At 38.3% G+C, this 18,504-nt stretch overlaps 1 protein-coding gene across 2 annotated transcripts in view; it reads right to left on the bottom strand.

The window, feature by feature from the left end:
* The window catches only part of LOC139946765 (bromodomain and WD repeat-containing protein 3-like), a 221,162-nt gene extending 207,424 nt beyond the window's left edge, over window positions 1-13,738 (bottom strand). The window contains exons 1-7 of one of the 2 annotated variants that reach the window (XM_071944446.1): window positions 13,434-13,738; window positions 11,875-12,068; window positions 10,030-10,134; window positions 5,054-5,188; window positions 2,806-2,934; window positions 1,733-1,958; window positions 1,162-1,277 (exon numbers count right to left, since the gene is read on the bottom strand). In XM_071944446.1, the coding sequence (XP_071800547.1) occupies window positions 1,189-1,277; window positions 1,733-1,958; window positions 2,806-2,934; window positions 5,054-5,188; window positions 10,030-10,134; window positions 11,875-12,060 (870 nt within the window). In that variant the 5' untranslated portion in view covers window positions 12,061-12,068; window positions 13,434-13,738 and the 3' untranslated portion in view covers window positions 1,162-1,188. The remainder of the gene's footprint in view (window positions 1-1,161; window positions 1,278-1,732; window positions 1,959-2,805; window positions 2,935-5,053; window positions 5,189-10,029; window positions 10,135-11,874; window positions 12,069-13,433) is intronic. The other variant, XM_071944447.1, reaches the window with a different exon arrangement.
* Window positions 13,739-18,504: the final 4,766 nt, after the last annotated feature.

The raw sequence follows: 18,504 nt of genomic DNA, 5'->3' as shown, positions 1-18,504 counted from the left end.
AAAGGCAGGCACATAAAAACAAGTGAAATACAACCCGAAAGCGGCCAGTACAAAAGATATATATAAACTGGAAAGGAAATGTACATGTAAACATAAAAGTAAAGTCATGGATATTAATTCTCTGAAAACTGAAAAACAATTAAAGGCATAATCATTGCAAGTATCAAGACACACATAAAAGACTTGTTATGACACAAAAACAATCAATAGTTTACAAACTTATAGAATCAAGCAATGACAACACACAAATGAAAAGGTAAAATACTTGTACATAAAAACATCATTAAACACATCAGTAAAGCCATCATACACTTTCGGAACAGAAAACAATTAAAAGTTCACAGATTTAAGAAAGTTCACAGAAAGACTTCTGTTGAAATATTAATCCATGAAATGCTTTACTGTTTTTGAGAAAACATTAAATCAATTATCAATTCTCGATATCGAGAGTTACGGATTTATTTTAAACACATGTCATGACACGGCAAAACGTGCAGAAACAAGGGTGGGTTTTCCCCGTTATTTTCTCCCGACTCCGATGACCGATTGAGCCTAAATTTTCACAGGTTTGTTATTTTATATATAAGTTGTGATACACGAAGTGTGGGCCTTTGGACAATACTGTTTACCGAAAGTGTCCAATGGCTTTAAATGATAAAAGCAGTGGCAAAACCAGAATGTCTGATACTGCACTGGATTTGTTGTTTGTACAAGAGCAAGACAACAATTAATATTGGACAACGATACAATAACAGCTAGCAATTTAAGCATTCAATAATTTATGAAGGAAGACAAAATTATTGTACAAAGCAATATAAAGCTTTTTGTACTTTGCAATATAACAAGGTTGTCATTCTTGCAGAGAATTGATTAAAACCATCGCTGCTTATATTGGCTTCCTGTGCAGAGGAAATACTAAAGCAATAGAGAATAGGATTTGAAACTTTGCATGGTGGTAATACAATACGGAAAGGTTTGCGGTAACACCATATAATGAGTACTGTATCTCTAAATGAGTTAGGGTGATTCTGAAAAGAACTGTCGGTTTCAGTATGAATAGAGTGATCAATTAGAAAAACAATTTGATCTGCGTTATGAAGCCGTGTGGGCGCACCCAAATCTTTGTAAAAGTGTTTATGATTATGGTTTTTTACGGTTTACCTTTTGAGTCCTGAACGGACTTGCTTCTCATACTTTAGAGCTGATTTGTAGTCGCTTAGAATTGGTCGGAATTGCTCCTGGAAGAGTGCTGATAAACGTAACGTCATGGAATAGATCTGAAATGGTTAGAAAGAATGAAAAGGTAAGGTCACTTATTAAAGATTTTCTAAACTTATTTAGCGCTAATAATTTTATAAGTAGGATTTGAAACGTTTTGAAACACTTCTTATATAGCGCTCATGCGTCACTCAGCGACGCTCAAGGTGCTTTAACGTTCAGTATTTTCTTATAAGGTAGCAACATTTAAATAGCATGTAAGGGATTACAAGGTGCTGTGGCGCATTATGCAGCCAATCAAAAACAACCACAAGCAAAAAGAATTAGCTGTCGCAAACTTCTTACCGACCAATATCATATGATATAAATGCACAAAAATGTTGATCGCCTGACATTTCGACCCTGAGTCTTTCTCAAACATCAAAAGGCTGGAGAAAGACTCTGCATTCAAATTTCAAAATGAAAATTGTATCCCACTTCTGAGACCGAATTTAGAAAGCATGAAGATACACACCATTAGGAGCCACACCAATCTGAGGCACCAAGGCGCTTGAGGTACAGTTCTCTCTGCCCGGGACAAGTTTCTGGTACTGGATGGGGTGAGGGTTACCGTCCATGTCCACTAAAAACGGCGGAGGCATGAGGTGAGGGGCCTGCTGCGTCTGCTCGTCTAAAACAAAATTGTTTGCATCCCGCATCAGAGGCCGGTAGTCGGTATGGAAGAACTGCTCAAAAGGCACCTGTGGAAAGATGTCATTGTGATGATAATGAAACTATGGCAGCACAATATTCATGGATGTAATAATGACAATAATGCGTTTTTATGCGAAGGTGCCGCGACACTTTATAAAAAAATACTGTAGGATCAATTCATCAACTCATCAATAGGGAGTTACACTATGACAGAAGAAGAAAACAATAACCAAAGCACAAAAACAAGTCTGGAAAATAGAATGAATGGTTTCATAAATAAGCTTAGATTATTCCAAAGGGCTGAAGGTTTTGAACAGCTGCATGAAAACTTTTACAGAACAAAGAAAACCTGCTTTAAGGATTGCGTTTTTGTTTATGCAGTTTAAGGAATACATCAAGCAGAATGTCAAGATTACAACATTTTAAAGACATTAAAATGTCAGTCAAATTTTTGACTCCCATAAATGGCCGAACGTGTTGGTTCGCAAAGTAAAAGTAAAACCAAGCAATTTCGAGGTAAATGTGTGTGGATCATTGTATTCTACTTTTAAAACATCTTTCTAACCATATGCATTTTATAACAAACGGTTTCAAACGCTTTTCAAAGACCAACTCGACCGATCCAAGGCAACGTGTTCCTTTAAAGTATAACAATCAAAGTACAATAGAATATCAAAAGCACTGCAAATATCACACGCTAAAAGACAGATAATTATTGCAAAAATATAGAATAATATCTTGAATTTATAGAAATGGCAGTGCAACAAACATACGGTATACAATTTTTTATAAAAGGTATATTTATGCCAATGTTATAAGTACAACAAGCAAATGTAAAATGGTAAACAAAAGTTATTCCATATAAAACAAGGAAATATATATATTCAAACATACCTTTGAATATCTCTCGCTTGACCCCCATCCAAATATGGCAAGATGACCGTGAGAGTCTGTAGCTGCAATGTACTGACCATCTGGAGAGAACTTACAGTCAAACATAGCACCATGGCCTTGACCCTCAATCTAAAGAAAAAAAAAGATTTTCAGAGATGAGTTTCAGCTCAGGTTATCTACCAATAGACCGATCCAGTAGGCTCCGCCCACGACGCACTAGTGAGCAAGAACACGTGGGGTTCTGCACAACTCTGCAGCGCGCGCCAAGATACGCGCACGCATGTCGGACCATATTTGTCGGACCTTCGTTGCGTTGTGATTGGTCAATACGCAATGGGGCGGAGCTTAATGGATCGGTCTATTTGTCCTTTGGTGAGAATAAACCTCACAATGAGTCGGATTCAGAAAAATAATAATAATAATACTGGATTCTTGTAAAGCGCTTTATCACACCCCTATGCGCGTATCAAAGCACTCAGTATTATTTCCTGAAAGGTATTGAGGAGCTAGATTTGAAGTATGAGACCTGTTTCTTTATAGCACCATGTAATGGTTAACAAGGCGTAATATGCTGCAAATCAGACCAGGAACACCAAGGCGACCCCCTCTCTTTTTGAAAAGTGCCCTGCGGCCGATTTCACGAAACGCTAGGATTAATCCTAACTTGAGTAGGCAGAGCAACCCGTCCTAACTTAGGATGGGTTCAGTTCGTCCTAATGTACTTACTTGGAAACGGAACTGAACCCGTCCTAAGTCCTAAGATGATTCCTAAGTTAGGAAGAGTTTGGTGAAATTGACGGCTGTGTTCTTTTTGCATGCGTTACACAACAAACAGGACATACGGTTTAACGCCACATAATATGTAGGATGCAGTATTTTTGGTTGAGTGTCTTGCTAAAGGACACAAGTGTAAGGACCAAGACTCAAACCTACACTCTGCTGATCAGAAACACCAGAGCTTGAATCCGGTGTTCTTATCTGCTCAGCCATGCTGCTGCATCCCAATTAAGCAGTGTTTGAAAGGGCAAAGCCACCAAGGCATTTTCTTCTTGGTAAACATCGTAAAGGCCACCCTATGATGGACTGAAGCATTTCAAGGGCACCAAGGCAATCACCTCCGTGAAGTATCAGGCCTGAGTGTTGACAAAATACTGTTTTAAATTTTTAGAGGAAAGGTGTGAATTACATCAATTCAAAATTCACTTGGCCCAACCAGTCTCAAAGAAGACCACTAGAATCGGCTGATGAGCTAAGACAAACAGCGCTCCGCACAAATGCTAAAAATAGAAGCCTAGTACCCACATCTTAGCCAAACCTGTCAAAGTTCACTAATACAAAGCATGTGTACATGTCCAAGTTTCACGTTTATTTGAATAAATATACTGAATACTAGTGAAGTTTTTCGCAAATCAAATTCTTCATCCCCTAGGTTGGTGCATAAGGTGTGGATTTGTTTCTGTTCTTGGACCATGTTCGAAGTAGCATCTAAAATTACAGCTAAAGATTTACGGATCATGATCATGCATTTAAGGCAGTGGACACTGTTGGTAATTACTCAAAATAATTGTTAGCACAAAACCTTACTTGGTAACGACTAACAGGGAGAGGTTGATAGTATAAAACATTGTGAGAAACGGCTCCCTCTGAAGTAATGTAGTTTTTAAGAAAGAAGTAATCATCGAATTTGATTTCGAGACCTCAGATTTAGAATTTGAGGTCTCGAAATCAAGCATCTGAAAGCACACAACTCTGTGTGACAAGGGTGTTTTTTTCTTTCATTATTATCTCCCAACTTTTGATGACCGATTGAGCCCAAAGTATCACAGGTTTGTTATTTTATGCATATGTTGAGGTACAGCAAATGGGAAGACTGGTTATTGACAATTAAGAATAGTGTCCAGTGGCTTTAAAGTATACACGACCTTAGCAACACCCTTAGCAGTAGTCATGGCCACGGCTGTATCGGGGAGCACGTTCTTTCTTGGTTACTGCGGGGAAGGTGTGGAATAGTCTTCCCTATCACATCAGGACTGCAAATACAACATCTTCTTTCAAAACTGTCCTCAAAACTCACCTCTTTGCAGTTAAACAATGACCAGCGACTCTCTACAAACTTTTTCTGTTCCTTTCTTTTGAACTGTTTATTTTGTATCCTGAGCGAGCGCCATGAGCACCTTTTTGTGGCGGATACCGGCGCTATATAAGACTCCATTATTATTATCGTTATTCGGATGCGGTTTTGACTTACATTGTTGTAGTAGCTGAAGATTTTGTTGCCAGTATCGAGATCCCAGAGAATGATTAGACCATCGTGTCCTGCACTCAGGAAAATTCTGGTATCTATCGGATGACCCTCAAGCACAAACACCTCATCCGTGTGCGACTGGAAAAGGAAAAAATAATAATAATAACAACAGAAAATTTATATGGCGAACAGTATCTGAAGGCGCTGGTCGCTGGTAAATCATTGTGGCTTAAAGACAGTGGACACTATTGGTAACTGTCAAAGACCAGTCTTCTCACTTAGTGTATCTCAACATATACATAAAATAACAAACCTGTGTGCGTTTAGATGGTTGATTTCGAGACCTCAAGTTCTAAATCTGAGGTCTTGAAATCAAACTCGTGGAAAATTACTTCTTTCTCAAAAACTATGGTACTTCAGAGGGAGCCGTTTCTCACAATGTTTTATACCATCAACCTCTCCCCATTACTAGCCACCAAGAAAGGTTTTATGCGAATAATTATTTTGATTAATTACCAATAGTGTCCACTGCCTTTAAAGGCGCCGGTCGCTGGTAAATCATTGTGGCTTAAAGCCATTGGACCCTTTCGGTACAGAAAAAAAATAAATATAAAAATCACAGATTTACAAATAACTTACAGGGTTTACAGAAGGTAGTGGTGAAACACTTCTCTTAAAATATTAGTCCATGAAATGCTTTACTTTTTGAGAAAACAGTAAAACAATATCAATTCTCAATAGCGAGAATTATGGATTTATTTTAAACACATGTCATGACACGGCGAAACGCGCGGATACAAGGGTGGGTTTTCTGGTTATTTTCTCTTGAATCCGATGACCGATTGAGCCTAAATTTTCACAGGTTTGTTATTTGATATAGAAGTTGTGATACACGAAGTGTGGGCCTTGGACAATACTGTTTACCGAAAGGGTCCAATGGCTTTAATTAAAAAAAAATTGGGAAAAAATAGGTTCATAAGACGGCGTTTGAATAATGACCGATCAGCTTTATGAAATTGAGCCCTGCAGCCGATTTCACGAAGCGCTAGGATTAATCCTAACTCCAGTTAGGACAAGTAACCAGTCCTAAGTTAGGATGGGTTCAATGCTTCCTTCGTGTTTCGATATGGAACTGAACCCGTCTTAAGAGTCCCTGCCTGTAAGAGTGTACCAAGTGGTGATTCATGGGTTCTCAGATCTTCTTCTAAAAAATTAGAGTGATACATCATCATACCAAACGAATAAATCCAAAATTTTAGTTTGCTGACGCTTTCGGTTTTGGAGTTACCAGTTATCAAAGTTTCGACCTAAAAGCCCTCGAGAAACGAATAGTACATTCCCTGTAAACACAAAAACCAGCGCCAAGGTCATCCCAAAAAAAGTAAAACATTTTTTGAAACCTCCAGTTGGGCTTATAACAAAAGTAAAAAAAAAAAGTTGGGATCTCGTTGGCGCATCATGTTACGCGCACCTGAACCTTTGACGAACAGTGCCCTCGTGCCATTTTCAACGCCTCATAACTCAGCGCGCCTATAAGTTCCCATGAATTAAACAAGTTCAAATGAAAGAGCTTGCATCCCTAAAACAAATTTAAGTGCAAAGTGCGTGGGATCTCGTTGGCGCAGAGAGATAATAGAGGTCAAAGTTCAAATTTTACCAATATATTGCGTTTTTGCACCTCCGTAACTTCGCGCGCCAACAACAAAAAATTGTTTTTATGGCAACTGGGTATTGGAACAGTTTTCATCTAATGACAAATGAAAAAAGAATCTTGGGATCTCTGCATCTTGCATGTCAAAAGATTTTTTGAAAATTTTCTAAAGTATTGTCATTCCACACATTTTGGCCTAAATTGGGACAACATTCACTTTTTTCATCACTGTAAGTATCTGTGCCAACAAGATCCCATCAATGTTTTCTTGTATTTGGTTAAGTTGAATGTTCCTAAACAGATTTCAATTGAAAAATAATTGGGATCATGTTGGCCCACCAAAGTAACAAAGGTCAAAGGTCATATGAAACTACACTACTGCCTATTTCGGGCAATTTTACGTCGTGTGTGGGTTTGAGTCCCAGTCATGACATCTGTGTCTTTAAGCAAGACTCTTTGTCCTTTGAATGGGACATAAAGCCACTGGTCTTGTGTAGTATGGAATGCACGTAAAAGAACCCAGTGCACTTATTGTAAAAGAGAAGGGGTTCGCCCCGGTATTCCTGGTCTGATCAACACTTTGTAAACCATTACATGGTGCTATAAAGGAATAGGTCTCACACTTCGTAGCTCCACATACCTTGCAGGAAAAACACTAAGCTCTTTGATACGCCCCTAAGGGGAGTGATAAAGCGCTATATACATTGTAGGAACCTAGTGGTGACCGTAATGCTGTAGTCTACATACGATCCTATTTCGTTGAATCAAATTCTAAATGAACGCCTACACAACACAGACATCCACAACAACAATAAAGCCCTTTTCACACGACAAAGTCAAACTAGGGTCCTTGGTCTCCGGTACCAGTTGTGTTGACCAAGGACGTTGGTCAAACTCAAACAGGACCTTTCACACGTGTCAGAAACCAACATCCCATGTCTCAGAACATTCGTCTTTTGTGGTGCTAAAGGTCAACATTGAAAACTTGCTCTCTTGAAGGAGTCGTGCACACGCTCAAAGGTTTAACGTTCTCATATAACGGGGTCGAACATCTTGATTTTCTTGCACCATGTGTTTCTTCTTGCGCGCATGCGTGGTAGCTCCAGCCACACCAGGGTCCTTCGTTACGCAAGCAATTTCCATTCACACAGCACACACGGGCGATCGTGGTATAATTTTCACAACGTTGTGTTTTTAAGCTGGAGGTCTACTGGACCTTGGTCTTAAAAAGACCAGGGACCCGTGCCTATTTAAGCAGAGGTACCTTTCCCACGATGTGGATTAAACAACGTTGTGTTCTTAAGACCAAGGACCCCCTGCTTATTTTCCTCGTGTGAAAAGGCCTTTAGTCACTGGGCTCCATACAAAGTCCTACATGTGTCTTCTACATGTACGACCAATGCACTGCTCTGTACACATACATGTACATGTACAAGACATGTGTACACTTCGGACAATACCTAAACAGTGCATTGTTACTGAATCATTATAATGGGGTTAGGTTGGGGGTATGGAGGGGTTCAGTTAAAGGAACACGTTGCCTTGGATCGAACGAGTTGGTCTTTTAAAAGCATTTGTAACCCTTTTTTATAAAATGCATTGGTTGGAAAGATGTTTTAAAAGTAGAATACAATGATCCACACAAACATGCGTGTTTTTCTTTTTACTATGCGAACTAACACGGTCGGCCATTTATGGGAGTCAAAAACTTGACTCCCATAAATGGCCGACTGTGTTAGTCGACGAGGTAAAAGGAAAACCGTGCAATTTCGAGACATGCTTGTGTGGATCATTGTGTTCTACTTTTAAAACATCTTTCCACCCATATAATATGCATTTTATAAAAAAAAAACCGGTTACAAACGCTTAAATTCAAAGACCAACTCGACCGATCCAAGGCAACATGTCCCTTTCAGTACACTTTGGTTTGGTTATTTCTTCCTCCAGGGTTACACAGGGCAAATATCATCCTACATTTAGCCAATCTACATTTTTTTTTACAAATGTTTTGAGCAAGCGCCATGAGCGCCTGCATTGGCGGATACCGGCGCTATACAAGACTTTGATTATTATTATTATCAAACTGAAGCTCTTGATTTTGTTGAGGCACATGTCCACATACTGCATTGAGTGATTTGCGATTTGGTTGTTGCTGTTGTTGTTAATGTTGTTGGTGTGTTTACGTCGTCTTATTTGTTGTCCTTTTGCAAGCATTTATGACAGGTTTCAGCAAGTTTCTTCGGCATGTTAATCCAGTTGTCGATGGTTCAAATCTTGACGTACAATGTATATTGTGTAAACTCTTGAAATAGTGCTTGTTAAAATGAAAACTGCCAACATGTATTTTGATTTTGGTCCATTGAAAAAAAAAAAAGTCTAGACAAGTAAACCTTTTTAACTATCCTACAAGCCCTTGGTCGTGTAGCTTCTCTCCACGCCCCTTACATTTTAAATCAAGCCCATTGTGGAGTGCCAGATTGAACCAAAATGTTTGTAAATGAATAATTAACTTTGGAGATAATTGGTACCAGCACAAATTGTACGTGTACATGGGAAATCATCAAACTGATTGTCCACTTTTAAAATCACCAGAATTATACAACCGTGTCTCAATTCGAACAATTGTTACATGTACATGTACATGTACACCCAAAGCCTGTCTTCATTTTGCTTATGGTGGAAGGGGAAGCACACAAGTTTCACCATAAAGCCATACAAATTAAATTGTGAAATGGGATTTTATCGCCTTAAAGGCTCTGGACACTATTGGTAATTTTACTTTTTTGGTAATGAGTAAATAGGGAGCTGTTGATAGTATAAAACATTGTGAGAAACGGCTCCCTCTGAAGTAACGTAGTGTACGGGAAAAGAAGTAATTTTCCACCAATTTGATAATTTTCCACCAATTTGATTTCAAGACCCGAAATCGAGCATCTGAAAGCACACAACTTTGTGTGACAAGGGTGTTTTTTCTTCCATTATTATCTCGCAACTTTAACGACCAATTGAGTTCAAATTTCCACAGGTTTGTTATTTTGTGCATTGTTGAGATACATTACTCCAAGTGAGAAGACTAGTCTTTGACACAATATCAATAGTGTCCACGTCTTTAAATCATGTGTAATAGGGAAATTACCTTCTTTTTAGAAAAACTACGTAACTACTTCATCAGAGGGAGCCGTTTCTCATGTTTTTTCACTATCAACAGCTCTCCATTGCTCGTTACCAAGCAAGTTTTTATGCTAACAATTATTTTGTGTAATTACCAATAGTGTCTACTGCCATGACTGCCTTTAAAGACAAGACCTTTTCATCACTTTCATCTTACCCTCTCATCTTCATCCAGGAGGCCTGTTTCATCCACGGCTTGCCTCTTGGATCTGCTATGGTGGCTGTCTCTCCGAAACCTGTACTTATCCTTAAGGGTCCCAATCTAAAATAAAGACCACAAAATGATAATAACCAAAATTAAAAGAACAATACAGAAATGGTTTTGTAAACAAAACAGTTGCTGGCAGTGTTAGCACTTTATGTAATCCACATAAACCATTAAACTGACAAACATGTAGAAGTTTGAAAACGATCGGCCGTCTGGGTCACAAGAAAATAGAGAAAAACCGATCCCACATTTTGCATGAAATCGATTAATACAAAAAAGAATAAATTGCTCACTGAGCTATAAACTTTTAACGGGAAAATAGTTTTCTTTTGACATTTTAGACATAAATATTTCAAGGGATGTTTTCTACAATCATCATCGACATTAAGTAAGTTTTTTATGTAAATATGTGATCTACGACGATGTTTTGTCTTACCAATCCTAACGTTCCTTTAGAGGCACAATACTTTTTGTGTGGTGTGTATTTTTGTAGTTAACTTATAGGGCCTAATATATTTCAATCTTATTATCATGCTTTAAACAATACAAACTGTCCATAATTTTGACTAGTTTTCTAGAAAAAATCCATACATTTTGAGAATTGGAAACATTTTGGACATGCAACTTTATATACCCCATGTGTACAGTATGAAATTATTCTGAACTCAAGAAAACATTTTTTGGGGAGGATGGTCCGTTACAAGTATGTGTGGATATCAGCCCAACCTCAAACAAAACTGAGATTGTAACCCACAAAACAAATAGGGTCTAGTGTTCACTAAAGACAGTTTAAACATTAATTTATTTCACTTAATCCTGTGAAAAGACCGATGGATTATTTGCCCTTTCACTACATGGTTAGAGTACACAGCAACATCCTACACAGACCAAGAATGTTTGTTGTTGCAAAGCAAATACATAAAATTATGCTCAAGGTTGTGGGCCTGTTTTTCATAAAATCTGCTAAGCGCTTACAGGGCTCGAAATTAGCGCTGGATCACAGGCCCAAGGCAAGTGATTTTAGCGTCAGGCAAGTTACATTAACATACAAATGTACAAGTTTTGTGTTTTTTAATAATAACTTCATTTTCAATTTAAAAACTGATCTACAAAATGTATGAGTATTGAAGTACATGTACATCAATAATAAGAAAAATGACATAAACCTGAACTCTTAGTGCCTACAAAATGTGAACTGTGTAAATGTGTACGTGTTTTTCTCATTGTGATTCTGGTCCAGTCAATGTTTTGAGCTACAAATCCTGCAGTCATCTGCAGTCTAGCCGCCAACAAAGGGTTAGACAGCTCAAGTTTAAAGGAACACGTTGCCTTGGATCGGACGAGTTGGTCTATTAAAAGCATTTGAAACCGTTTGTTATGAAATGCATATGGTTAGAAAGATGTTTTAAAAGTACAATATAATGATCCACACAAGTATCACTCGAAATTGCACGGTTTTCCTTTTACGTCGCGAACTATCACAGTCGGCCATATATTAGTCAACATTTTGACTCCCATAAATGGCCAACGGTGTTAGTCGACAGGGTAAAAAGAAAACCGTGCAATTTCGAGGCATATTTGTGTAGATCATTGTATTCTACTTTTACAATATCTTTCTAACCATAGGCCTATACATTTTACAACAAGCGGTTACAGAATGATTTTCAAAGACCAACTCGACAGATCCAAGGCAACGTGTTCCTTTAAAATCTCAGGAGGTCGTTGGTTCGAGTCCATCTCCAGTAAATGTTTCTTGTTGCGCAACCCCAAAATCAAGTTTTTTTATGAACTAACCTTTTTAACGTACGTGAAACCATATTCCTCTGCTACGTCTCTAGCGATTCTTTCTCCGCCCTCTATCTCCACCGCCCACTCATTGTGAAAGACACGCCCCTTCTCTTCTTGAGATGCTGTCGCTCCTCCCTCATGTCCAAGGAGGACCACGAGAAGTAGACACAGAGGTAGTGTGAATTGCGTCATCTTCGTTACTAAAAAATTGAATTAAAATACACAACATAAAAAATAATGAAGGCCCCTACTAAAAAAATTAAACTTTAGGCTAATACTGAAATCACTGCCCTCTCACCCTCTCTGGATGCATTCAGGAATGCACTGAGGGTCTCACCTAGTCAGTAATCTTGCTGGCCAGTTTATGCATTGAGACCTGCTGTTATATTTTGTTCATTGGTGGCTCGACTCGACCACCGACCTCTACGGTTCACTTGACATTATTTTATAATCTCAATGCATATATATGCATGTCATAAGGGACCATTGCCTACAAGCTTTGCTTCTTAAATGGATCCCTCCGCAGTGTCAACATTGTTATATGCATCTATTTCTTCAAACCTGTGTTGTGAAACGATTATCTTTCATTGTTGTAATGATTTCTTTTGACTGCTGTTTGATATTGTTTTTTTGTCTTTTGATAGGCCTACTGTGGGAATAAAATGAACCTTGAACCTTGAAGAAAGTAGGAGTATCATCGACACATCCCACCCAATAATTAGGCCGTGTCCGAAACGGGGACTTCGGCTACCGCTACGGCTAGGGCGCGCGAGTCTGCCTACTATTCAACACTGGCAGACGCGCTGATCTAGACGTAGCTGTAGCCGAAGTCGTCGTTTCGGACACGGCCTTAGGCTGATTTCAAATGATAAGGCACCAGGGTCAACTGTAGTTTGGAAGTGTGAAAATTGCAGAGCAATTCATAAGCACAAATAACTATAACAAATGCATTCAATACCATGGATGATGAGGAAGTGATAAGACTGAGTGCCAAATAATTGGTAAATTTGAACAAAATGGTCAACCATTATAAAGCAGTGCTAACATTGGATAACTTTGCATATGGCGCCACGACATTTTCACTCATTTTTACAAAAAGGGATATCTCATTGAGGTAAATTAGATACTATATTATTTCATACAGAGTGAAAAAGTGGTAGCGCCATACGGAAACTTTTCCCTTACATTTTACAAATGATGATTTTGTACTGTTTTTAGTTAGGCAAATTCATTCATTCCAAAAAAGATAGTCTTAAGACTTTAGCAAAAAGCACATTGTGTTGTTATTGTTGAAATTTATCCATTAAATTAAAACTATAAAAACTTACAAATTAACAAAACAACCAATTTACTTATTAAATTATAAAATTAAAATTAATTTCAAAGAAAAAATACAATTAATTTTATAAAATGTAAATAATAAAACAATGTATCGACACCTTAGATTCAGTATTCTCAATAAATATTTTGCTTTAGAGAAACATTAATGTTTTTATTCATTACATTAGAATACTATAAAACTAACCATGGACTAACTGACTCTTTCGAGACCGTAACTCACTCACCTCAGTAGTCTCACAGCCAGGCGGGCTCCACGGCACGTTTGACGGCAGCAGAGTCTCCCGTCCCCACCCACACAACCTCTGTCGTTGGGACTCCAACCGTGATGCTCCAGCAACTCTTCCTCAACTGAGTCTTACAAAATCATCGTTTTCGTTTAAGAAATACGTGCTGAAAGAAGCTAGTCTTGTGTTAGTTTTACTTGTGTCAAACTGGAGCGCTGAAAATGAGATTTTATGAGAATAAATCCAGTATTTTTAGCCCGATGCAAGTTGGAGAAGTCAACACCAAAACCCTTTTCTGACCACCAGCATACCGTCCGTCGTGTGTGTATGGTTGGTTTACACAGTTTTTGAGTTGCATGGTTGAGCGAGCAGGCTTCGGCAATGGCTACGGCACGCTCACCTGAAAGTCCTATACTTCAACGTTGCCTTTGCAGCCAACAGCCATAGCTGAAGTCGTTCTGGGATGGGCCGGCGGCGACATCAACACCTGTTTGGGTGCGAGTGCCAAACGGCAATTGTGCGTCAACGACCGTCAATTAACAAGTTTTTGTACGGATGGAATGACGTCATGTGTGGGAGTTTGCTCTTCTCATGCGACAAAAATTGGAGCTCCCATACTATATTTTTAATTTCAACAAGTAAATAAGTGCAAATTTTTTATGAGACAGTGTTGCAGCCCTCCCAGATTATTAATCATCTTCTGAAATATACCAAACTTTCTGTTTCTAAAATGATACAGGTATACGACTTGTCAAAATAATTCCCTTTTCTATCTCAACAAAAGTTGTAATTAAATCTTCCAATTTCAATAGTGTATTTTGTTTTTATCACATCAATTGTGTGTATGATTTGCAATCATTATCTTGCAAAGAGCAATAATGGTATCTTTTGAAGAAAGTGTTTTAAAGTTCCTTGTTGGTTTGGTTTATATATTTCGGCATTTGGGGCCTACAACAGATGTTTCAAAAATATATAAATATTATTTTCTTGCTTCACCACTTGAAGTAAACATGAGGATATATAAAATGAAGTTACATTAAATAATATATCCGGGCCTTCCATTATGAGATAACGATCTGTTTAAATGATTGGCATGATTACAGATCTCGGAAGAAATTATTTTAAGTATTCCGGACTTTATTGTGTTCAGCCATTCTAAAACAAGGAAGAGATTTGTACATTTTCTAGATTTAGCCTCACACCAAACTAAATGTTGTTCCATACCATACCTAATCCATGAAGACCTCGTGTAATATATTATTTCTTCCAACGTATTTTGAAGCTTTGGATGAAAATGTATCTATCAGTTGTTGTGGTTGTTCTTGTATTGTCTTATGGATGCAGAGCGTGTGTTATCACGGGACATCCGGAGGATACCGTAGCCGAGGTAGGAGAGAATGCCACGCTGACGTGTACCACTGACTTCACTGTCTGTCAAGGGTTTATGTGTGCAGTTCATTGGCAGCGTGAGACAAACAACATATTTAAAAGTATTTCTATATGTGCGCATGTGTATCCTAACTACCTGGACAAATATTTAGTGTCTTCTGGTCCTGTCGACTGGTCTTTGACGATTACAGGAGTCCAGCAAAGTGATATGAGGCGATATCGATGTGGCATTTACCGGTACTCAAACACAACACACCGGTGGGCACATTCTCTCCCTGCAACCCTCATTATACCATCACTAATCAACATCAGCCTCCAGCCGCCTAGTCCTCCAATAACAGCGGGAGATAATGCTACATTTCACTGTAACGTTCAGTCACAGCGTGGAGCTCTACCAACCCTCAACGTGAAATGGTTTCTGAACGGAGCCAACGTCAGAACATTAAATGATCAATCATTTTATCGTTTGGATAACGACGGATACACCTTAACATTTCTCGAGATAAGTGTTAACTACACCGACGTGTATTGTATGGCATTCAGTGGAACTAACTATATAAACAGCAGCAGTTTCTATCTGATCATCATTCATCCTCAGAGGGAAAAACAAAAAATCACTTTTCAAGTTCCTGAGACTGAAGAGTCTCTTACCGTCAACCCTACTGAGTTTCCCCCCGACACTGATGAACCTTCCGTTACTCAAATACCTGAGACGGAAGAGTCTCAGCCCAACTCTGGCAGCACAACGTCCCGCAACATGGTGCCTTCACACTCAACAACACCAACAAAGAGAAACATACCAAATGTGACCGTAGAGGGAGCACATCAGTCCCCACCCATCTATCCTTCTACCAAGAATCCTGATCCTAAACTCCCAGACTCATTCTCGGTTGATAATACTACATTCATAGGCTTCATAGTAGGATGTACACTAGCGGCTGTCTTCGCCTTGCTCTTCCTTGCATTGATCCTGTACATTATCGTGTCCAAAAGAAGATCCAAAGCCAATCCTAATTCAACCCGTGTAGTTCAAACAGCTCCAGATGAAGATGCAAATGCGTATGAGGAAATGGAAACCCAACTACACGGGCAAGCTGCTTCTACTGGCCATAAAGAAACCTCACCATCCAGCTACCAAGATCTGATATTCAAGTAGTCTATGGTCCTTGTAAAAACCAGGGCTTTGGCTTTGGATTCGGCTCAGGCTAGCTTGGCCCCGTGGTTGTTTTGCGTATGCTTTGCGTATACGCGCCCACAGGGTTTCAAACGAGAAGACGGAGCCTGAAGCCGAAGCCGTGGTTTCGAAAAGGGGTCGTGTTCCTCAAACTAATCTGTTGTACTTTTGTAGCAATACACCGTTTAATCTTAAAGTTACTTTTAAGGACTGCATATCTAAAATCGTCAGCTTTCAACAATAGTTTTTAAAAGATTATTTAACCGGAGAATGGCGCTGATATAAAAATGTATAATCGGTGAGCTTCAATACTGAAACTGTTTTTTTTTTTTTTCAATGTCCTTCATTTTACATTAAACTCTTCTGATTAGTGATTCATTTCGGAGATTTTTGAAGATTTTTAAAGGCAGTGGACACTTGGTAATTACTCAAAATAATTTTCAGAATTAAACCTCACTTGGTAATGAGTAATGATGAGAGGTTAATAGTATAAACATGTGAGAAACGGCTCCCTCTGACGTAGTTTTCGGGAAAGAAGTAATTTTCCACGAGTTTGATTTCGAGACCTCTGCCGATTTAGAATTTAAGGTCTCGAAATCAAGCTTCTGAAAGCACACAACTTCGTGTGACAAGGGTGTTTTTTCTTCATAGTTATCTCGCAACTCCGATGACCAATCGAGCTCAAGTTTTCATAGGTTTGTATAGATATGTTGATACACCAAGTAAGAAGACTGGTCTTTGACAATTACCATTAGTGTCCATTGTCTTTAAATCTTAATCTCTCGAATGATGCAAAAAGAAATTATTCTTTAGAGAGGTTACTTCGCGTAAAAACTTTATGCTTTCGCGGTTTTAAAATCGTTTTTTTCCGATAGTGACCAATCTTGCATGAGAACATTTAACTGCAAAGTACCAAGTTCATGTATAAATAATTAGTCTTGTTCTCATTATTTACATTTTTATCAAACTCAGATAAATTTATGAAACGTCTCTTTTGAGATAATGAGACATAAGGCAATAGCTTGTCACGTAGATATGACATCGACGAAACTTGCATGCATCGCTGAATATTTATTTAAGCATAAATTACTTATAAATGAATAACTTTAAATTGACAATGAGCTATTAAAGAGAAGGTACACGTTTTGTACTTTAATACTCAAAACAAATATTAACTTAAAAACTTACTTAGTGATGAGCAATGGAGAGCTGTTGATATAGTATAAAACATTGTGAGAAACGGCTCCCTCTGAAGAAGCATAGATTTTGAGAAAGAGGTAAATTCTCAATAAAATAATAAAATATTTCTAGCCAGAAGTCTTTTATTCATATCTGAAAGCACTCAAATTCGTCCAACAAGGGTATTTTTTCTTTCATCATTTTCTCAGAACTTCGATGACCAATTGAGGTTAAATTTTCACAGGCTTGTTATTGTATGCTTTTGTTGGGATACACCAAGTGTGAGAAGACTGGTCTTTGACAATTACCAAAGGTGTCCAGTGTCTTTAAATAAAATATAGAAATTCATACGCCAAAATACTAATAGCCATAATTTTAAATCAGAGAACATTCGGCCTAAAGGCACTTGACACATTGTGATAATTACGGTAACGAGAAATGGAGAGCTGTTGATAAAAATAAACATATTGTGAGAAACGCTTCCCTCTGAAGTAACGTATTTGTTTTTGAGAAAAAGGACATTTCTCACTATACAGTATTTGAATCCGAGAAAAACTTCAGGTCTGAATTCTAAAGCATCTGATCAAAGGTTTTTCTTGCATTATTTTCTTGCAACTTCGGTGACCAATTATATATATTGTTTTTTACAAACTTGTTAATTGCCGCAAAGGTTGGGAAAAATCAACTGAGAAAACTGGTATTTGACAATTTCCAAAGGTGTCCAGTCCCTTTAAAATATTCTCATCAGATATGAATTCACTCTGATAACCCACGGGTCCGAATAAACCATGATTCCGGGTCATGATTCCATGATTCCGGGGTGTATTAAAAACCCGGAAAATTGTCAAAGAAAAGCAAAATCCAACTTAAAATCCATGGTTTTTACACCAGTTTTAGAGGTCAACCTACACCCCGGACTGCATTTTCTCTCTCTGCAACCCTCATCATACCATCACTTATCGACATCATTGTCCAGCCGCCTCGTCGTCCAATAAAAACGGGGGATAATGCTATATTTCACTGTAACATTAAGTCAAGACGCGGTGCTCTACCGACCCTCAACGTGAAATGGTTTCTGAATGGAACCGACGTCAGAAGAATTAAAGATCAATCATTGGTGTATCGTTTGGATAACGACGGATACATCTTAACATTGCTCAAGATAAGGGTTAACAACACTAACGTGTACTGTAAGGCATTCAGTGGAAAAACATCTGTTAAAAGGAGTAAACCTTATCTGATACTCATTCATCCTCAGAAGAAACCGATAACATCCACTACTCAAGTACCTGAGACTGAAGAGTCTCTCACCGTCAACCCTACTGAGTT

The sequence above is a fragment of the Asterias amurensis genome, chromosome 14 (assembly GCF_032118995.1).
Source record: "Asterias amurensis chromosome 14, ASM3211899v1".
Lineage (NCBI taxonomy): Eukaryota > Metazoa > Echinodermata > Asteroidea > Forcipulatida > Asteriidae > Asterias > Asterias amurensis.
This window is presented reverse-complemented; position numbering and strand designations above follow the sequence as displayed.